Below are 22,204 nucleotides of genomic sequence, written 5' to 3' on the forward strand. Positions count from 1 at the left end.
GGAAACAGGATGCTGAACTACATAGGCCTTGGGTTTGATCCAGTAGGGATCATTTGGCATTCTTAAGGTTAACTGGCAGGATTCAGAAAACAAAATCCCTAACAAGCTGTTCCCAATGTATTGGAGAATTCAGAAGATGAAGTGCTCATATTTTACGTTGGTCAACTGCCTCAGACCTCCCATGCACTCTTCTATGTGCCAGAGGACTTCGATGAAGCAGGCAGGGAATGGCAGGTATTAAAAAATTCTGGTTTCAATGAAAACTAGCTGATGTCTGTGAACTCTTAAAACACTTAATTTGGTTGTGTGTCTGCAAGCAGTTACTAAATGAACTTGCTATTCTTTTCTTTGTAATAGTCTCAATACATCTCTAGATCAATTGTCATTTCAAGGTCGTGCAATGCGATTCAATACTAAACTAAGTCTAGAAAAGGCTAACAGCTCTTATACCAAATACTTGTGTTCTGTGACATACAATTTGATACTTTCCATGGGAACAGAAGCTATTTAAGTTAGTACTTGGCTGGTGTCCAACTCTGTATTCATAAAAGAATAAGCAAAAATGCTAATTTGTACACAGAACACGACACTGAAAAGATCATATTTTCATTCTGAACAATCTACATTGCATTATTGTTACTAAATTGCCTAATTACAATGCAGAATACCTTTCATTAATCACCATAATATTATTCACGGGACACAGATGACTCATGCTTGCAATTCATACCACTCACTTTGCACTCCCCACATTATTGGTATTCATTTTAAAAACACATTTCAACATTGCTTCATTGGTATTAAAGCTTCTTCCACCATTTAGTTTAGCCTCCCACACTGTTTAGTGAGTCTTTATCTGGGCATCTATTGGTTCTGTGGCACTCTAAGATTAGACTAAGGTTCCTTTACAACACCTACTAATGCAGGCCTCAAAGTACGGCCATGCAACTTATAGCCCACCTTGGATACTAAAGCCACAGTGCCAGGTTCTTTCCCTTCCATGGGAACGTGGAATAATGCTTCGTGCTCATAGGGATCAAACTTGGCTCCAAGAGGATTCAGTTTCATCAAGCCATGTTTGGTGAACACTTTCTGTATTTGAACCTCAGTCATGACAAGACCTTCGTAAAGGTTTTTGAGATGTGGATTTTCATCCTTGAGTTCTTCTCTGGGAACACTCTCAGTTGCTTTTTCCAGAACATCAGCAACTTCCAGCAAATCTTTGCAGAAACTCTGAATTCCTAAAACAGGAAAAGCAAATAAAATTTCAGATAATCCTTAAAGATGCATCAACATTTCATCAGACAATGAAAGGCACCATTAATTTTATATTTTATTCCAGGATTCAAAGCTTAGGCATGTATATGGTTAAAGATAAATTATCAAGTATTACCAATACCAAAAATGACGTGCGACTGAATCTCCATTAAATTCAGATTTACCCTTATGTTAATGAAAATATATTTGGATACATTTGTAGAATTGGGGGCATAAAACTTATAGCTAGAAAATTATAAGTAACTTAACTCTTCACAACCACCCTCAAGCCTAAGTTTTAATAAGGTACCAGTGTATATGATAAACGTGCATTTTTTCTGTTCTGTACAATGACCCAATGTCATCTCTTGAAAATTTAACTGAAAGGGGTATTTGGCAAAGCAGTAAGCAATTCAAGCTGCAAAAATCTCCACCTTGTGGAATTCTTTTTCCTAGAGTCAAGATCAGTGGTGAATTTCCAGCCTGGCATCCCTATGATGGCTCAGCGGAGGTCCTAATTTTGCATCTAAGGTCAGCTTCCCAAGTCACACACACCTGACATATATGACTTTGGAGTAGTGTGGGAGAAGTGAAACTGCAGTTTACCTGTGTGCTGTGAAGTATGACTTCAAATCAACCGGGCAATGGAAGCAGGGTTTCCAGGTGCCACCAATCAACTGATCATCAGCACCTGCAAACCCAAGCCTTTGCCTGCACTGTTTTTGACTTCAGACCACATGTGCAAAGGGAAATGCTTTACCTGGTGTCATGATGATGTCACATTGATCACAAAAACGGCCCACAGGGGTTCTTGCTCTCACTTGTACCGTATTTTTCGCCCTATAGGACGCACTTTTTCCCCTCCAAAAATGAAGGGGAAATGTGTGTGCGTCCTATGGGGCGAATGCAGGCTTTCGCTGAAGCCTGGAGAGTGAGAGGGGTCGGTGCGCACCGACCCCTCTCGCTCTCCAGGCTTCAGGAGAGCCCCAGCGCCAGCCCCACAAGGTCGGGGGACAGAGGGAGGTGGAACGCCGCCATCCTGCTGTCTCCCGAAGTGGTTTGGAGGCTGACGGCGGGGAGACCCCGCCGCCAGCCCCGCAAGCTCCGGGGACAGCGGGGAGGCGCAGCACGCCTCCCCGCTGTCCCCGGACCTGGTCTGAAGGCAGGCTGCGGGGAGAAGAGCGCTTCTCCCCGCTGCCTGCCCCGCAAGCTCCGGGGACAGCTGGGAGGTGCAGCGCGTCTTCCCGCTGTCCCCGGACCTGGTCTGAAGGCGGGCTGCGGGGAGAAGAGCGCTTCTCCCCGCTGCCAGCCCCACAAGCGCCTGGGGGGGAAATAATTTTTTTCCTCTTTATTTCCCCCCCCCCCCAAAACTTGATGCGTCCTATGGGGCAAAAAATATGGTATATTTTCTCTCATGCTTACTAACCAAACAAGAATCATGTTCACTGATTCAAAGTACCAGCTGAAAAAGTATGTATCTAGATCTCTTGAAGCAGCACAGCATATGAGCTGAGTGGAAGTTCCATTTTGGAATTTCCAAGCTTAAGTTTTTATTTATGTTTAATGTGGTGTTCTAGAGCTAGTAACAACAAATATAGCCTATACCTACCATATAACTTTGCTTCTTCTACCAATTTCTGAGTTCTTTGTCGTAGATTTTCTGCATCTGCCAGGGCACGTTTATACTTGTCCTGGACAAGGGGGAAAATAAACAGTGGAAATGTAAAACCAACTGCCTATGTAAAAAACTCCCAGGATATGGAGACACAGAATGAATGAGTCCACCAAACACACCATCCTAACTGTGCTCCTGGGTCAAAAGAGCTGTCTTTTCCTCCAAATGAATTTGTGATGTGTCAGGTTTTTAATAGAACTTTATAAATGTTGTGACCCACAAGTGAGGGGATAATGGTTAAAAGCAAGACAGAAATATAAAGGGAGAGATACTACTTCAGCCATTTGCTATGCTGTTAAATCCTACAATTATCTGGCAATATTAAGAGCAAGATCAGCAAACCATGAGACACTCCTATTTTTGTGGCACCAGGGCCCATTTAAGTAAACAAGATAAAAGTCCTATTCCTCTTTTTTATTAACTAGATATATGGCAAAAACCTAACCCTTCCCTTTTTAGACAAAGATGAAATCCAACTTTAGTTCACCAGTGGGGGGAAATTAATGACATGTACAGAGCTCAGGTAGTCTCAAGACATTTCAGTTATATATACATTCTCACTTTTCTGACGCTAGCACTTTCAAGACCCAATTGCTAAAGGAAACTACTGAAAAGTAATATGCATATCCTATATCTGCTGTTTGAGGGCTGTACAAATATATAAACCAAAAGGAGTCTTACAGTGATTTCTTTTAATTGTTCTTCTAGTTTGGCCTTTTCCTCTATTAACATCTTTTCAGCAGAGCCAGTAACAGATTTTTGTTCATGTTGAGTCTGGTTTGGCTCTTCTTCCAAGTTTGGTCCAGTGCCTTTCTCCTGTGTCACTATGCAAAGCAGCTGAGAAGTCCTGAAACAATATCAGGTTCAGTAAAACTCAAAGCAACTTTTTAAAACTGAGTACAAGAGGCCACCAGCACATTGCCACCTCTTATCCCCAAATCTTCTCTGAAAATTTATTATATTTATATGCCACCCTTCATCCAAAGATCTCAGGGCGGTTCACAAGATAAAAATAGAAGATAAAATACAGGATGAGAGACTTATACTGTCCCTCCTTTATGTTTCACCTGGGGTTGGTGAGTATCAGCATATTTAAGTGAAGCAATACCCTCTATTGCCCACGTTGGTTTCAAAAACGTCCCGTTGGCACGTGCAAGGCAGACAATCCCTGCTCAAAAGGAATCAAGTCATTTGCTATTAAGGTGGATCGGGTATTGAAAAGCTTTTTAATGCTGCCCCAAGCACTGGCCAAAGGTGAATCTGAAAGGATTCAACTGCCTAAAGAGAAAGAGAGAAAAGGTTGGGGGGGGGGGGCTGTAAATAGCAGCCACTCGCCCCGTCCACGCAGAGGAACTAAACCGGGAAAGATACCTCCTCCCGGAGTAAGACAGGCTGCGTGACGTGATGGAGTAGGATCTGAGCGAGACCACGGTTCAAATTCCGCCCCTGGGCTGGTGAAGCTCCCTGGGGGAGACCTTGGGGGCCAGGAGCTGCCTCCTCTCTGCCCAGCCTGCCTCACAGGGCGGTTGTGGAGCGGGGAGAGAACGACCTTAAGTCCCTTGGAGGGAAACGAGGCATTAAATGCGACGAACGGAAAATATGTAAAATAAATAAAAACAGATTCCGGGACGGGGGGCTGTGGGCCCGGCTTCCCGCCTCCTGCCTCGTCGCCTCAGGCACGCGGAGCCCTCCCGGCCCTTCCCCCAGGGCCAAGTCCCGCCGCCTTTGCCGCCTTACCGCTGCGGGTGCTGTGGAACGAGAAAGGCGCCTCGCCCCGGCAGCCCCGCCAGGCGCCACACGGACCGCACGGCTCTCGCCGCCGCCGCCGCCGCCGCCATGTTGCCGCTCGGCCTCCTCCCCTCCCCCACCCCAAACGCACCAACGGAAATCGCCTCCGCCCAATCAGCAGGCAGGTCGAGCCGGCAGGTTGGGCCATGTAACCAATCAGCGACGACCTCAGCAACAGCCTCTGCCCAATCATCAGGCAGGTCGACCGGAGTGCTCCTCTTCCCTGACCATGCAGCCAATCAGCCACGCCCTCGGAAGCACGTGCGTGAGAGGGCGGGAATAAAAAGCTATGTCGACATCCGGGGCCTCCAGTTCGCCTTTTGAAAGCGAACTCATTGCGAGTCAAACGAGAGCCGAGGAAAAGGCAGCCATAGATCTAATAATTAGACTCACACTGGCATTTAACTTTTGGGTTCAGTCAGACCCGTGCTAGCTCTCCCAACGCAGAAGGGTTAGGCAACAACTGAGAAATCTACGAATTTATTCTTAATATTTTTTAGCGCACTGGCGCTGAGACGCCTCCAGATGCCTGCATTCCAAAATAAAGTGAAGTCGTAGAAAGAGTTTCTGTTCTTTCCCACTCAGGACTTTGTTGTTGTTTAGTCGTTTAGTCATGTCCGCCTCTTCGTGACCCCCTGGACCAGAGCACGCCAGGCCCTCCTGTCTTCCACTGCCTCCCGCAGTTTGGTCAAACTCATGCTGGTAGCTTCGAGAACACTGTCCAACCATCTCGTCCTCTGTCGCCCCCTTCTCCTTGTGCCCTCCATCTTTCCCAGCACCAGGGTCTTTTCCAGGGAGTCTTCTCTTCTCATGAGGTGGCCAAAGTACTGGAGCCTCAGCTTCAGGATCTGTCCTTCCAGTGAGCACTCAGGTCTGATTTCCTTAAGAATGGATGCGTTTGATCTTCTTGCAGTCCATGGGACTCTCCAGAGTCTCCTCCAGCACCATAATGCAAAAGCATCAATTCTTCGGCGATCAGCCTTCTTTATGGTCCAGCTCTCACTTCCATACATCACTACTGGGAAAACCATGGCTTTAACTATACGGACCTTTGTTGGTAAGGTGATGTCTCTGCTTTTTAAGATGCTGTCTAGGTTTGCCATCACCTTTCTCCCAAGGAGCAGGCGTCTTTTAATTTCGTGACTGCTGTCACCATCTGCAGTGATCATGGAGCCCAAGAAAATAAAATCTCTCACTGCCTCCATTTCTTCCCCTTCTATTTGCCAGGAGGTGATGGGACCAGTGGCCATGATCTTCGTTTTTTTGATGTTGAGCTTCAGACCATATTTTGCGCTCTCCTCTTTCACCCTCATTAAAAGGTTCTTTAATTCCTCCTCACTTTCTGCCATCAAGGTAGTGTCATCTGCATATCTGAGGTTGTTGATATTTCTTCCGGCGATCTTAATTCCGGCTTGGGATTCATCCAGCCCAGCCTTTCGCATGATGAATTCTGCATATAAGTTAAATAAGCAGGGGGACAATATACAGCCTTGTCGTACTCCTTTCCCAATTTTGAACCAATCAGTTGTTCCATATCCAGTTCTAACTGTAGCTTCTTGTCCCACATAGAGATTTCTCAGGAGACAGGTGAGGTGATCAGGCACTCCCATTTCTTTAAGAACTTGCCATAGTTTGCTGTGGTCGACACAGTCAAATGCTTTTGCGTAGTCAATGAAGCAGAAGTAGACATTTTTCTGGAACTCTCTAGCTTTCTCCATAATCCAGCGCATGTTTGCAATTTGGTCTCTGGTTCCTCTGCCTCTTCTAAATCCAGCTTGCACTTCTGGGAGTTCTCGGTCCACATACTGCTTAAGCCTGCCTTGTAGAATTTTAAGCATAACCTTGCTAGCGTGTGAAATGAGTGCAATTGTGCGGTAGTTGGAGCATTCTTTGGCACTTCCTTCTTTGGGATTGGGATGTAGACTGATCTTCTCCAATCCTCTGGCCACTGCTGAGTTTTCCAAATTTGCTGGCATATTGAGTGTAGCACCTTAACAGCATCATCTTTTAAAATTTTAAATAATTCAGCTGGAATATCATCACTTCCACTGGCCTTGTTATTAGCGATGCTTTCTAAGGCCCATTTGACTTCACTTTCCAGGATGTCTGGCTCAAGGTCAGCAACCACACTGCCTGGGGTATACGAGACATCAATTTCTTTCTGGTATAGTTCCTCTGTGTATTCTTGCCACCTCTTCTTGATGTCTTCTGCTTCTGTTAGGTCCTTTCCACTTTTGTCTTTTATTATGGAAATCTTTGTACAAAATGTTCCTTTCATATCTCCAATTTTCTTGAACAGATCTCTGGTTTTTCCCATTCTATTGTTTTCCTCTATTTCTTTGCATTGCTTGTTTAAGAAGGCCTTCTTGTCTCTTCTTGCTATTTTTTTGAAATCTGCATTCAATTTCCTGTATCTTTCACTATCTCCCTCGCATTTTGCTTGCCTTCTCTCCCCCGCTATTTGTAAGGCCTTGTTGGACAGCCACTTTGCTTTCTTGCATTTCCTTTTCATTGGGATGGTTTTAGTTGCTGCCTCTTGTATAATGTTACGAGCCTCCATCCATAGTTCTTCAGGCACTCTGTCCACCAAATCTAAATCCTTAAACCTGTTCCTCACTTCCACTGTGTATTCATAAGGGATTTGACTTAGATTGTATCTTACCGGCCCAGTGGTTTTTCCTACTTTCTTCAGTTTAAGCTTGAATTTTGCTATAAGAAGCTGATGATCTGAGCCACAGTCAGCTCCAGGTCTTGTTTTTGCTGACTGTATAGAGCTTCTCCATCTTTGGCTGCAGAGAATATAATCAATCTGATTTCGATGCTGCCCATCTGGTGATGTCCATGTGTAGAGTCATCTCTTGTGTTGTTGGAAAAGAGTGTTTGTGATGACCAGCTTGTTCTCTTGACAGAACTCTATTAGCCTTTGCCCTGCTTCGTTTTGAACTCCAAGGCCAAACTTGCCAGTTGTTCCTTTTATCTATTGACTCCCTACTTTAGCATTCCAATCCCCTATTATGAGCAGAACATCCTTCTTTGGTGTCACTTCTATAAGGTCTTGTAAGTCTTCATAGAACTGGTCAATTTCAGTTTCTTCAGCACCAGTAGTTGGTGCATAAACTTGGATTACTGTGATGTTAAAAGGTCTGCCTTGGATTCGTATCGAGATCATTCTATCATTTTTGAGATTGCATCCCAGTACAGCTTTCGCCACTCTTTTGTTGACTATGAGGGCCACTCCATTTCTTTTACGGGTTTCTTGCCCACAGTAGTAGATATGATAGTCATCCGAACTGAATTCGCCCATTCCCGTCCATTTTAGTTCACTGATGCCCAGGATGTCAATATTTATTCTTGCCATCTCATTTTTGACCACATCCAACTTACCAAGGTTCATGGTTCTTACATTCCAGGTTCCTATGCAATATTTTTCTTTACAGCATTGGACTTTCCTTTCGCTTCCATGCATATCCGTAACTGAGCGTCCTTTCGGCTTTGGCCCAGCCGCTTCATCAGCTCTGGATCTACTTGTACTTGTCCTCCGCTCTTCCCCAGTAGCATGTTGGACGCCTTCCGACCTGAGGGGCTCATCTTCCAGCGTCATAACTTTTGTCTTTTTCCATGGAGTTTTCTTGGCAGGGATACTGGAGTGGCTTGCCAGTTCCTGCTCCAGGTGGATCACATTTGGTCAAAACTCTCCACTATGACCTGTCCATCTTGGGTGGCCCTGCACGGCATAGCTCATAGCTTCTCTGAGTTATTCAAGCCCCTTCGCCACGGCAAGGCAGTGATCCATGAAGGAGCACTCAGGACTTACTCGGGTTTTAATTTTTTTCAGCATTTTAGAATAGTGCCAGTGCAGTCCATTATCCCCAGATGTGGGGCGTTATCGCTCTCACAATGTTATATGGAGAAGTCAAATTAAACCGAAAACTAGACGGGGGTGCTTCCATGCGGCAGTTTCCTAGAATCATCGAATTGTAATGGATTCCCGAGGGTGATCTAGTCTAACCCCCTGCAATGCAGGAATCTCAACATGCAGTCCCCCTTCCAATTGGAAACCATACTAGGTTTGCAAATCTGCTAGCAGATTTATTGCTGCACCTGTGAACTCCACGTGGCTGACACATGCAACTGTTTTTGCAGCGTTCACAGAATGATCACGTACGCATCATAACACAATCTCATCCCACTCCTGCTTTTAAAAACGAGTTTACTGTTTTCAGCAAGCTCTCTCTCTCTCTCTCTCTCTCTGTGTGTGTGTGTGTGTGTGTGTGTGCTACTGGGTTGTCTGTGGTAAATCCAGATTAAATTGTAAATAATATGTGATGGCATTCTGATTAAGGCAATGTCATATGTGGGCACTGAACAAAATTTAGTGCCTCAAAGGAAGGAGATTCCACCACCTTTCAAGGGACTCCAACAGGTCTTACTGTCAGAAAGTTCTTACGGATGTTTAGTTGGAATCCATTGGTTTGGGTCCTACCCTCCAGAGCAGGAGAAAACAAGCTTGCTCCATCTTCAGTATCTCCTCTCAGTCTCCTCTTTACCAGGTGAAACACACCCAGCTCCCTCGACCATTCCTCATAAGGCTTGTATGTATGAACAGCACAGAGTCCAGAAGAAACTACTGCCTAGAAGCACCATGTGCCATCATGGCTTGAAAGCTGAGTTTTCTCTGCACAAAGAGACACACTATGCACGCCATAGGCTTCAAAAAGCATAGCTCAGAAACATGGGCGTAGTCAGGGTGTGTGGGCAAAACCGAGATATCTGCAACACAATTGGTCAGTTAGTGAAGTATTTTTATTCCTCCCTGTGGAACACCCTCCCACTGGATGTTAAGGAGATAAAGAACTCTACAAGTTTTAGAAGACATCGGAAAAGAGCCCTGTATCAGGAAGTTTTTAATGTTCAACATTTTATTATGCTTTTATACTGTATGTGCTGGAAGTCGCCCAGGGTGGCTGGGGCAACCCAGTCAGATGGGCAGGGGTATAAATAAAATAAATAACAACAATAATATTGACACTGTTTGTGCGGGGGCACACCATTTTCATGTATTGTTTACACAGTACATTTGTTACTGCAGCTGATACTTCTTGCACTCAATTATATGTAACACTCAGGCCCAGATGAGACAATCTATCTATCTATCTATCTATCTATCTATCTATCATCTATCTATATCTTTTGTGACAGTGTGAATCATGTGACCTAGATACAGGGGGGGGGCGTGTTTCTCTTTCTGAAACATGAAGTACACTCTGAGCATTTTCTTTTCTTTTATGTTTGATGCTGTTAGATTAAATAACGGGGGATGAAGGTTTTATGGTAATATTTGCGGTGGGGTGGACTGGATGACCTTTGGGGATGCCTTCCAAGTCTATAAGTCATGTGATTCTTTGGTTGTATGATGGGGAGGGGTAATCTTGATGTATATTTTGCTTTAGGAGGCTTAGTTTGGTCAAAATCGAGCATACACTTTCAGAGTTAATGCTAAATACATTACTGTACTTCTGGTAAATGAGCCACCATAGCCACTAGAGGGCTGTGAAAAGTTGTGTCCCAGGCTTTTTAGACTTTTTAGATGCAGATGGTGCTGTGGGTTAAACCACAGAGCCTAAGGCTTGCCGATCAGAAGGTCAGGTTGGCGGTTCGAAAACCCACAATGGGGTGAGCTCCTGTTGCTCGGTCCCTGCTCCTGCCCACCTAGCAGTTCAAAAGCACACCCAAAAGTGCAAGTAGATAAATAGGTACCGCTCCAGCGGGAAGGTAAACGGCATTTCCATGCACTGCTCTGGTTCGCCAGAAGCGGCTTAGTCCTGCTGGCCACATGACCCGGAAGCTGTACGCCGGCTCCCTCGGCCAGTAAAGCGAGATGAGAGCCACAACCCCAGAGTCGTCAGCGACTGGACCTAACGGACAGGGGTCCCTTTACCTTTACCCATCTGAAACCAAAGGGGAACATTGGTTGCCAAATGTGATTTTTTAAAAAAGCTCCCACACCCCACTACAGAAGCCATCCCAGTTCCTGATTTGATCCTGGAACGTCCCACTTTTCCTTAGGACGTCCCTATTTTCATCAGATAAATGTTGGAGGGTACGGAGTTATGCAACCCCCGACTCAAGGAGATAAGTAAGTATACCATCTTTAGAAGACATCTAAAGGCAGCCCTGCATAGGGAAGTTTTTTAAAATGTTTAATGTTTTATTATGTTTTTATATATGTTGGAAGCTGTCAACCCAGTCATATGGGTGGGGTATAAAGAATAAAGTTATTATTATGGAATAGGATGTCCCTGTTTTTATCAGATAATTGTTAGAGGGAGTTACCAATGCATGGACCACTGTGGTCAGTATTGGTTGCAGCTGGTATACCAGCCAAAGTTGATAGAAGGCACTCCTTGTCCCAGAGGTCAACTGGGACTGTAGTGACAAAGATGGATCAAGGAGTTTCCCCAAGTTGCAGACTTTTTCCTTCAGAAAGGAATGCAGCCCCATCCAGAACAGGCAACTGACCTATTTCCCAGACAAGGCCGTTGTCTTTCTAGGATGGAAGCTCAGTTTGCTGACCCCCATCCTTCTACAGACTAGATTCAGCTTCTGGTATGTTAGTGCAACCTACTCAGCATTCGAAACTCCCATTGTTCTAGGCACATTTTGCGACTGGGAATTTCATTAGCACAAGCATTTTTTAGCTCTGGGCGCAGGACTGCGCCTAAGATTTCAGATTAAAACTGCCACTGAAGACTTCCAAGAGATTGCTGCAGCGTCAGGCAAGCTGACAGGTTCTGCCTCTCAGCTGGCCTTACAGAAAGGCAGTGTTTTGAGGGACCCTCATAAGAATATTAGGGGGGCGGGCTGGGGAAGCATGGCTTCATTTTTTGCATTCTTCAGATGAAGGCTAGACCATGTGAAAAATGAACATAAGATTTTAGCTGCAGTTCATTCATTTTCAGCTTTGTATTATTCTTATAAAAAATGCACCTAGACATTCTGTTGTGGTGCCCATAACCTAGGTTTAAGGTGCCATTTAGCTCCTAGCTTTCATATCTTAGTTTCTAACACTGAACTCACTCTAAATGAGGATTAGTGGCAGTGATGTGCAAAAACCCAATCTCGCATGTGGCAGCAGGATTCAGCAGTGTGTTCAACAAGTGATTGGTAGAAATGGATGGAGATCAGCTTGAGCTGCTGTTTTCTCATGGCCACCACACACAGACATTGTTGTGAGAAATGGCCCTAAGAGGATCAAATATAATATGTGCCAACAAATATGGGGGTTGGGGTGGAGAATGCACATAACAGACATGTGGAAATAGTCTATTGTGTGGCATCCTCCCTCCCTCCCTCCCTCCCTCCCTCCCTCCCTCCCTCCCTTCCTTCCTTCCCATGAAAAAAGTAAGATCCATCTAAATGACCAGAGGAATCAGCTGAAAGATACTGGAAACCCTACTAATTTAAAAACAAAGAAACACACTAGGCCTCAATAGACATGAAGTTACCCCTGAAAAGAACATAGTGTATCTTGGAGCTTATTTGTGGCAGTTCTTCCAGAATTCATTGTCAATAAGGATAATTTTTCACATAAGCCTTCTCATTGATTTCTCACACATGGCATTTTACTCAGCGCCTGCCATTGATTTTCTTCTCAGAACCCATCATTCTCCTCTCTGACTCTTTTGACAGCCTGCAACCCCACGGGAACTTCACTCATGAGCCCTGTGGGCAACATTATCACCTTGTGTTCTGCTTCTGATCAGCCTAGAGGCCCTTGCTTATGAAGCCAAAAGGGTGTCCTGGCTCCCGTCCCAAAACACGACAGCAGATGGTCTTACTTGTAAGCAGGGATAGGATCTTTATTAAGACAGAGCAGCAGTACATTGTTGTGAGGTGGAAAGGTATGTCATGGGTATGTGAGCAAAATAGGTTCTCACCCTCATATTCCCATGGACTTGAGGGAGGGATGAAAAAAGCTAACCATGCTGGGGCATTTTAAACATTGGCCTATACAACACGGGGACTACGTCCACAGAGGGGGTCTACATACATCCAAGGGGTGAACATGTACAGGCATGTACAGTGGTACCTTGGTTTAAGAACAGATTAGTTTATGAACAGCTTGGATTAAGAACGCTGCAAACGTGGAAGTGTTTTGGTTTGTGAACTTTGCCTTGGAAGCAGAACATGTTCTGCTTCCTGTTGAGTGTGTTCCATTTGTAAATTGAGTCCCCCGCTGCTGTGGGAAAACACACCTTGGTTTAAGAATGGACTTCCGGAATGGATTAAGTTCAAATATGTGCCAAATATCTGCCACAGCATCTAGCAAGGCAGCTGATACACTGGTTCTTGGCATCCTTGTGTGCAAAAGAGGGGGGAATTATAATAAGCACCATGGTTGTTCACACAATCACAGCGGGGCGGGGGGTGTGTGTAGTCCTAATCCCCTTCAGGGAGCCCCCAAGAGTGCTAGTTGGGGCCACCACAGTCACAAGGAGCAGACACAGCTGCCTCCAAGACACAAGGTGAGCAAGTGATCCTCTCAAGCTGGTCAGGCAGCTTCCACAGATGCTCCAGTGGAACAGAACCATCACCTCCATTCTCTGTGCAAACCTCTGCTACCTCAGCCACAGGTAGGTCCCTGGCTCTGTTTTGGCTACTGCACACATCCTCCACAGGAGCTGAGAGTTCTGGACTTGGGGAGAGAGGGGGGAAAGGGTGGAGAATGGTTCAGACCACTTGCTTCAGCATCCACACCCACAGACCTATCACAACTGTAAAGTTATGTCCCACTGTGCATAACAAACTGTTTCACAGGGCACAATCGCTGCAAAGATCTTCTCTAAGGTTCTGTCTGGAGTTTCCTTGAAGGCCATGCTTGAATGGACAAGCTCCCAGCCTCACTTTCTGATGGAGGAGCCCCCTCACTTTCCATAGCACACAAACACTGTGGCTGCATACACCATACGCTCCAACATTTCTCTGATGAAAATAGACAACCTATTCAATAATTAATAGTAGTAGTATTTATATCCCACCCATGTGACTGGGTTTCCCCAGCCATTCTGGGCATTTTGGCAAATTAAAAAAATCCACCCGGACTAAAATCCTCTGAAAAAGAGGAGCTGTACGGGAGATACCACGTATGGCAACTTCCAGTGTGGAAGCCCAGTGCATTGTTGCTCTCAGTTGCATTCACATACCACTTTCTTCTGTGCTCCTTGACCAGGCTCCAACCACAGCAAGGATCATCTCATGACCACCCACAACTGGCCTTCTCAGCATGCCAGATCAACTCACACTTGCGTTTGTCTGGCAGGGCCCTTCTCACCTGCCATCAACCATTCCACCAGGCTCCCTCAGTGGGAGAGATGGGAAGCAGGGCTCCTTCCACCAGCTCCGCTGAAAGGCCAGCTGCATCAGGCACCTTCTGCCCCTGAGATGGTTATAGTCCAGGTGCTCATTATCAGAACCACTATCTAAGAACTGGTGCCTGTGTTTGCCTTTTCCTTCTCCCTCCTTGCCCCCTTTCCCTTGCGTGTTGTTTTTGTAAGATGGTAAGCCTGAGGGCAGAGACTGCCTTGTTTTAATTGTATGTAAGTCACTCTGGAAGTCTTTTTGGAAGATTAGGGTATAAATGCTCAAAATAAATTTTAAAGATGCAGTGTGTGGACATATTATTTTATTCCGAAATGCAAGATGCACTAGGCTGAAACCTATTTTTCAAGTTTGTTAGTATAGCAGTCTGATAGTATTTAAAAGTAAAAATAGAAGAGACAGCTAACCCTCCTTTTACAACTTTCTCCAGGAGACTTTGTACAATGAAATATGCTAATATCTCTGCAAATTTCTCATACAAAGTATGGGGAACCCTGGGCTCTGCAGATGTCGATCTACAACTCTGTGAACTGCCCCAAGACTTGCAGTTATAGGGCGGTATACAAATATAATAAATAATAATAGTAAAATAACTCCCATCAACCCCAGTAAGCATGGCCAGGGATTATGGGAGTTGTAGTTCAGCAACATAGAGAGAGCAAGAGAGCCAAATGTTTCCCAAACCTGAATTATACCAATGATCTCTCAATTCTGGCATATAAGGTGTATATTTTGGCATATAAGGTGTATATAAATTAATAAAGATTCATGTGCCTGGCCTTTTCAATATGTCCTACTAGTGAGCAGGTCACCCACGGTCCACAGCTAAAGTACTTTCAGTTTTGGGACAAAGGAGTTACCAATAAGCATATGGACATTATTCTGCTAGATTATGACAATGGGGGGGGGGGAGCTTCTGGATGAGGGCAGCATAACTGAAAAATAAGACACCTTGATCAAGTGGAGCTATTTCTTTCACTATTTCTTCACAAACATTTTCTAGTACTTTAACTGAATTTTACATTATCATCACTGTGCTACAAATGGGGGCTTGAGGCTCTATTAAAACAATTTTTTTAAAAATGTAACTCCACACCTGAAGATATAAGATTCAAAGCAACTGAACAAGTTTATGCATCTATTGATAAAGGAAAAAGTATATAGGCTCCATTTTCCCAAAGAGAAGCATTTTGCATTTTTTAAACTTTGTAGACAGTTATCCCTAATGGGATGAATGGAAAATGTGATTTATTTGCCTATTTGTAATGAGGTTTATTTGATGTAACATCTACTTTCACATACTTAATTACAAACACATGTAGAAAAGTGGCTACTTCTTTAAAATGCTTTATTGATTGTCTTATTCACAGAGCAGCTGTTAAGGCTGGCATAAATTAATTTAGTTTGAAGTTGCAATCATTCTTTCCTCCAGTTAATATTGTGAAAAGCAGGTGATATAAAGGAAAAATATTGAGCTGGGTTGGTCATTGCTGAAATCTGTTTAGCACTCAGATGGTAAGTGCTAATGGATTATAGTTATGTTGTAGCTTGATATTAAATGGAAATAATGCATTATAGGAATTATGTTTTGGAGACGGAAGTTGTAGCAGGAGGAATTACCGTACATTAGTTAAATGCAACTTGCGGACTTGAAAAATATATTGTACTGAACTGGAACTCTGTTGTTCAGGACTATTTCACACTTCTTTGCAATATCTATGAAGTAAGTTGTATATTTTATACGATATTAGTCTATCTTACTGTAACAACTGTACTGTATATGCTTATCACGTTTGAGAGTGACAGCACCACAGAATATGTATTAGAGTCCTGTTTGTGTTGGGTTTGTTTGATCATAGATCTGATCTTGTTGTGGGCATCACACATGCCAACCCTTGCTGCTTTTGGTATAACCTACCTGGGAGGGCTGTTATGGTTAAAAACAGGTGAGACACGTATGCCGCTTTGGCTCCATGATGGAAGGGTGGACAACAAATGAGATGTCTTCAGGCCCTGAATCTTTTAAAGAGCTAGCAACACTCTTGTACTGTCTCTCAATGACAGAATAAGAAGTGCCTGGCTGTCAGATCAGCGAAAGTCCCAACTAGTACAGCACCACATGTACAAACCAGATGCCTATGGCGAGTTTGCAGTGGATTAGAAGAACTAGCTGCAGTCTGAACCGAGCAGGCGGTAACTACTTTTAGAATCAGTCCGTCTGCTGACAGCCACTTCAGTGGGGACCAACGCTGAATTTAGCGTGGTGCAGGTGGTTCCTTGGTACAGGGTGCCAAGCCAAGGGGTCACAAAATTAAGAAAATCCATAATTGAGAAGATTCATTTGAAGAAACCAATTTTGGCCTCACACAGTGCCATATTATGACACATAGGAGATAACTCCAAGGGGCCGAGGTCCCTTTGCTCCCCCTAAAATATTTGAGCAGGCTGAGCCCCCCAAAGTTGATGGGCTTTGACATTTAAATGGGGGGTGGCGGCGTGGCATGTGATAAATTATGTGAGGTTCAAGCTGGTCTTTGACCGTAATAAATTATGATGATGTGAGGTGGGGTCTACCTGCCCCCCCTCAATATTTTATTCAGGCTGACACCCCTGCTATGAAAGATTACTAAAGTCTGCCCCTGTGGTGATGTGTCATAACATTGTGCAGGCCCAGTTTGAGGGCACCTTCACCCGACTGGGTCTTGTGGGCTTGCCTGCGCTTTCTCTTCCTTCTCCGCCTGTTGCTGCCTCCTCCCTGTGCCAGGCGCTGGCGGGGGAGAGATGTGCCGGTTGCACCCCAATTTCTGACGGGGGCCAATGCTGCTTGTTCCTCCCTCTGCTTTTCAACACTGCAATATATCACTACCGTATCACAACATCACTATCCCAATGTTGAAAAGTTGGTATCGTCTGCTTTTAGGGGCTGAGGGGCTTACTCAGTAGGGACAGGGGCACTCCTAGGAATTTATTGGGTTTCAAATCCCATTGAGGAGGGGCAGGGGCGGACTTTGGTAATACGGCCCCCACCCTGAGTGAGGACAAAATTTGGTGGCTCCCCCAATAGAATAAATAGGCATCGTTATCATTATTTTGTGCTTCCTTGGCCCCGGGCGGGTGAGGCACCCGCACGGCTCCAAATCTGGCGCTGGTGGAGGAAGCGAATTTCCCCGACGGGCCGAGCTGCCCCTGTAGATCCTGCTGCCTGAGGCGGCCGCCTCCCCTTGCCCTCCGTGGCAACAGTGGCGTAGCGTGGGTTGTCAGCACCCGGGGCAAGGCAAGTAATTTGCGCCTCCTAACCCATGGATTTGCGCCCCCTAACCTGTGGATTTGCGCCCCCTAACCCATGGATTTGCCCTAACCCCAGATGTTGCGCCCGGTGCGGCCGGCCCCCCCTGCACCCCCCACGCTACGCCGCTGCGTGGCCAGCAGGGGCTGAGGGGCTCCCGTCCACTTGCCAGCAGCCGTCGGGGCAGGCGGGCGGGCGGGCTGCGGGTCTCGGCGGGGCCGGCCGGCAGAGGGCGGCGCTGCGCCTCGCCTGGGCGTGGAAGCCCTGCTGGCACGTTGTTTCCCACGCCGCGCGTCCGCGCCGCGCTCCCGCCTCCACCTCGGCTCGCTCCCTCCCGTCCTCCGCCTCCGCGCCCGCCTCGCCTCGCCTGCCAGACTCGCATCCCTGCCCGGCGGCGGCGGCGGCGGCGCAGCGGAGGCCGAGCATGGCGCCAGCAGCAGCGGCTGCCGGGGCGCGCGGAGGAGCGTCCGGCCGGGCAGCCCCGCTCCGCTTGCTGCTGCTGCTGCTCGCGCTGGGCGCCTCCTGGGCGGCGCGCCCGCCGGACCGGAGCGGGCGCCAGAGACGCGGCAGCCCGCGGGACGAGGCGGGCGGCCTGCGGGGTCGCGCCGGCTGGGCAGCTCCGGAGGCGGCCTCGCTGCTCACCACCTCCTTCGTGCTGAAAGGCGACGCGGCGCACAACCAGGCGATGGTGCACTGGACGGGCGAGAACAGCAGCGTAAGTGCGGCTCCCTCGCCCTGCAAAAGAAAAGAAGGGGGGGGGGTTATTTTGGGGGTGTAGTCACGTGTCGGACTGGGGAGGCGGCAGGGGGGAACCCGACCCCGGGGCATGTCCTGGGCATGTCTGGGTGCCAGGCTCTGGCAGCGGAAGAGTTAACCCGAGGGCGACGGGTTGCCGATTCAGACTTCTTCCGAGGCTCCCCCCGCCGATGCCAGCTGAGCGAGTGAGGAGCCCCCTTCGCCCATCTGTCGGGCGGAAAGCGGGACGCGCCAGAAAGGGCTTCGCCTCCGAGGCTCCGCGCCGCCTCTCGCCTTCCGACGCGCGCCTTGGCTTCGGGATTGGACGGGGATTCCTCGGAATCCTGCGCGGCGCCGGCTGGAAACACCGGGAGACCCAGACTAGGTGGCGGCGAAACAATGGGAGACGCCCCCGCTCTCTTCTCCCGCGCAGTATTTTGGGGCTGTCAAACTCCCCTCTCGCGGAAATGTATTGTCTCTGTAAATGCCCCTGGCAATTAATCTAATCGTGATTTACCGTTTTTCAGATTTTTTTGGTTAACTTTGCTGCATGCAATGCACATTCTGTGGCAGACCTCCTTTGCAATGTCTTATTTTGAAATGTATAATATTTTAGTTTCCCGTTAATTTTTATGTATACTTTATATCTGACTTTCTTTGGTATTGTTTTATTTTGGATTGTTTTATTTGGTGTTTTAATGTAGGCTGTAAACTACATTGAGGTTTTTTCCTTAACAATATAAAGCAGTATAGAAATTAGATTAATGGTGATCCTTCCAGATTGTAGTTAGAGGCTTCCATCTAGCCTTCCACATGGCCATAGAAAAATGATGCATGATCTGCCAGAGAGCTTAATGCTTGCCACAACACCTGTCTTCCACATCTCCTTAGGAATGCCATTTCCTTCCCCCGGTGCCTTGGGAGTTGTTTCAGAGACATAGGAGGACCACATTGTCACACACATGGGAAAGGTGTCTTGCTGGTCACACACAAAGTTGCCCTGGGCAGGGCGGCCACTGGTGTTTGAGGGCAGCTAGTGCTTTGCTGTGGTTATTGGGAGCGAGTGAAGTTGAGGTTGTGAGCACCAGTGCAGCTGCAAGATGCTTGAGTGGTAGATGTGCTTGGGTCCCTCTTGGGCCCAGTGAATGGTCTGGAGAACACATTGCTGGATCATGACTTGGGCATGTAATCCCCATGTAAGCTGGATGGTGGATATTTAAATTGAACCCCCCCCCCCAGACAATTTGCTTCCTTTGGCAGAGCAGCAAATGGCTCCTTCTCCCAACCAAGACCAGCGGATTTGGGGTTTCATGAAAAGGCTGCAAATTGCCAGTTGTTTAATTCCTTATTGCATTTTTGTTGCCAGGGAGAAGCGCTTGTATGGTTTTCTGCCTCATGTGCGAAAATAATTTGGGTTACCTTGACTTGGCTTGGTGGGGCGTGGGGCAAGGGGGTATCATTTTTTGTTCTGTATTAGCGAAAGTGAAGCTCTGCTTCCAGCCAAGAAAAGGTGCTTAGTCACACAATTATGTTTGTACCTGAGTGGGAAATCCCATGAAAACCCTTGCTTTTTTCTTCCCTGGCTGTAAAAATGACAATGCTGTCTTTTTGTGACAGCCAACGCCACCTGCCCAAGGTGGATGCACCTCTCTACCTAATGCTATGGCTAGCTCTGACACACTTGTGCACTTACATGCATACTTAGAAATACAACATCCATTGCCTTTTTGAAAGCCATTTCTTACACTCTGAGGTAGCAAGAATACATAATGTACTACAAATCTAATAGTTTGTGTATGCAAATGCTATGGCCCCCTCACCACCTCCTGTGATTCCCACTGAGTCCCGTGACTTCTCATAGGGTTCTGGATGTTTCTTATAGTTGATTGGAGGACTGTGGTCAACACACCTCAGTGCATATGGAAGGAGAATGGTGGAGCAGAGCGCTTGCAAGTTTCAAGGTTTTCCCAAGTTCTTGGTGGTGGGAGGAACGCATTGTGTTTCCCAGTGACTCTATGATAGTATTATTAGATAACCCACAACCTCTCTGGCAATTCTGGAGGACAACTAATTTCTGTGGGGGTTGAGGATTTGATGATGGTAGAAAACTCACTTAAGATACTCCTTAAAACTGTATTTCCTCTCCCTTTCTACGTCCAACTGAGTGGCAACGTATTTCTAAAGGGATGGTCTAGTGGTGGGGCTCAAGGCAACATAGCAATCCCAAGTGCTTTGAGGTAGGTCAACTGCAATTCTATAACTATTGGAAAGAAGAACATTTGTAGATCTTGAAACCAAGGCCAACATTGTCCATTTGGATCTATTAAGTGTATTCATTCACCTCTAGACGGTTCTATCCTTATTTCAGACATCTTGCTATATCAATATATCTCCCAGCCCTCTTCTGCTTGACTGTTTGGTGCCACCCTTTTTCATAATCTTCCACCATAGAAGATATAAGTTCAGAAGTGATTGGAGCATCAGATCTCCTTAACCAGTTTTCTGCTGGCGTGGGCAGAAAGCAGTGAAAGGGGGGGGGGGGTCATACACACACAATGCTCTTTTCTGAACAGCACTAGCATTGCATTTGGGGACTGCTCTCAATGAGTGGATTCTCCAGGACTTACTTGAAGATTCCTCCTAGGCCCACATGGGGGATTGGTGGTTCTTGGAGACTAAGAATATGTTTGAACCATTGCCTCTTGCTTGCCTTTTGTTTGTTCCTCTTCGTTTCCATACTATTCAGGAGATACTGATTTTTAAATCACCAAGGAAATGATGATTTTTAATTAAATTAATTTTCCCGTTTTGTACACAATGTATTTCCTTCGCAGATCTGCACACTGATAATCACACATCAATCAAAGCATAGTTGTTGCAAATAAATAAAGTCTTTGTACTACCTAGGTCATGCAGCCAACAAGCCATTTGCCCTCTCACAGAATGATGTCTGCTTACAGACAATAAGGACAAACTGTGGAATTGCTGGATTTTTCTTTGACATTATCTGAACATATGGAAGAACACTAAGGGCAAGCTAGTGTATTTAAATGCAGACTTAACCCAATCACATGGCTAGGGCTGTGCAGGTGAAGATGAAGAATCACCATTCCTACCACACATGCCCCTGTTGTACTTCAAATTACACCCCCTCCTCCTGCTTTATTTGTGATTGGGGAAATTCAACATTTACTGCCACAAGTAGTTTGACCCTAAGCAGGATTATACCAGGTGTTTCTCATATATCCTTGGGCAGGGCCGGATTTAAGTTTGATGAGGCCCTAAGCTACTGAGGGTGATGGGGCCCTTTATATGTCCAGCTGTCCTTTGTCAACAACAAATTGTTGCTGGTTTTTTTGTGTTGAATATATGCTATATGGTAACCCTAATAGGTATCTAAAGCCTGTTGCTTTAGATTTTATTTTATTTGTTTTTTATGTTATATTTTGGAAATGTACATCCAGTTTTTCCCCTTTAATTTTTTGGGGGGACCCCCGAGAGAGTGGGGCCCTAAGCTACAGCTTGTTTAACTTATACGTAAATTCGGCACTGTCCGAGGGCATTCCTTGGGAAAACAACAGATGCACCCTCAAGGATTAGCCTTGCCTCCCTTTCCTAAAATCCCAGGTTGTGTTTTTTCTTTTATTTTCAAAATTCAGAAATTTTGTTGTGATCCACCCCCACCCCAATTTAGCCAGCTTACAAAAATGCTCTGGGAATATCCTTTGGTGGTATCCAGCCTTACAAGCAATTTAAGGAGCTGAAATGATGTTATACATCTGTGCCAGCAGCTTGTTCGTTACCTTCAGTTTCTGCTTCATCTTTGTGTGATGGAAGATTCAAAGGGATAGAAGAGGTGGTGCAATAAAATATTTATCTGACACATAGGCACATATGCATTAACCTTTCCACTCCTGTTAGTGCTTGCTGGCAATATGCTGTGAAACCGCAGAATTTGCTGATGGCAGAGAAGTGGCAGAACCACCACCGATTTTGGGCAGGATCACACCAAAGTCAGCACCGATGGCAGACTGGGACATTGCCAAGCATGAACTCCAGGTGCTGCTTAGAATGACAGAATCATA

The 22,204-nt window shown here is 46.0% G+C and overlaps 2 protein-coding genes across 3 annotated transcripts in view; one reads left to right on the top strand and one right to left on the bottom strand.

Moving 5' to 3' along the window:
* Positions 1-524: 524 nt before the first annotated feature.
* GRPEL1 (GrpE like 1, mitochondrial) lies at positions 525-4,820 on the bottom strand. The gene is made up of 4 exons (XM_028738320.2): positions 4,670-4,820; positions 3,614-3,779; positions 2,867-2,948; positions 525-1,241 (listed from the first exon to the last, which is right to left on the bottom strand). Exons 1-4 carry the CDS (start codon positions 4,768-4,770, stop codon positions 895-897), a joined length of 696 nt encoding a protein of 231 aa, XP_028594153.2. The 5' UTR covers positions 4,771-4,820; the 3' UTR covers positions 525-894.
* A 12,825-nt stretch (positions 4,821-17,645) lies between these two features.
* Positions 17,646-22,204, top strand: part of SORCS2 (sortilin related VPS10 domain containing receptor 2) — a 130,862-nt gene continuing 126,303 nt past the window's right edge. Inside the window, exon 1 of one of the 2 annotated variants that reach the window (XM_077933535.1) lies at positions 17,646-18,099. In XM_077933535.1, coding sequence (XP_077789661.1) covers positions 17,809-18,099 — 291 coding nt within the window. In that variant the 5' untranslated portion in view covers positions 17,646-17,808. The remainder of the gene's footprint in view (positions 18,100-22,204) is intronic. The other variant, XM_077933534.1, reaches the window with a different exon arrangement.

Source organism: Podarcis muralis, chromosome 8, assembly GCF_964188315.1.
Source record: "Podarcis muralis chromosome 8, rPodMur119.hap1.1, whole genome shotgun sequence".
Taxonomy (NCBI): Eukaryota; Metazoa; Chordata; class Lepidosauria; order Squamata; family Lacertidae; genus Podarcis; species Podarcis muralis.

Excerpts from the sequence above, each read along its gene's own strand:
- GRPEL1 (XM_028738320.2), bottom strand. The coding sequence starts at position 4,770 with ATGGCGGCGGCGGCGGCGGCGGCGAGAGCCGTGCGGTCCGTGTGGCGC. Across the intron at positions 2,949-3,613 it reads AACAATTAAAAGAAATCACT|GACAAGTATAAACGTGCCCT; the intron begins GTAAGACTCCTT and ends CCCCTTGTCCAG. Across the intron at positions 1,242-2,866 it reads AGAAGAAGCAAAGTTATATG|GAATTCAGAGTTTCTGCAAA; the intron begins GTAGGTATAGGC and ends TTCCTGTTTTAG.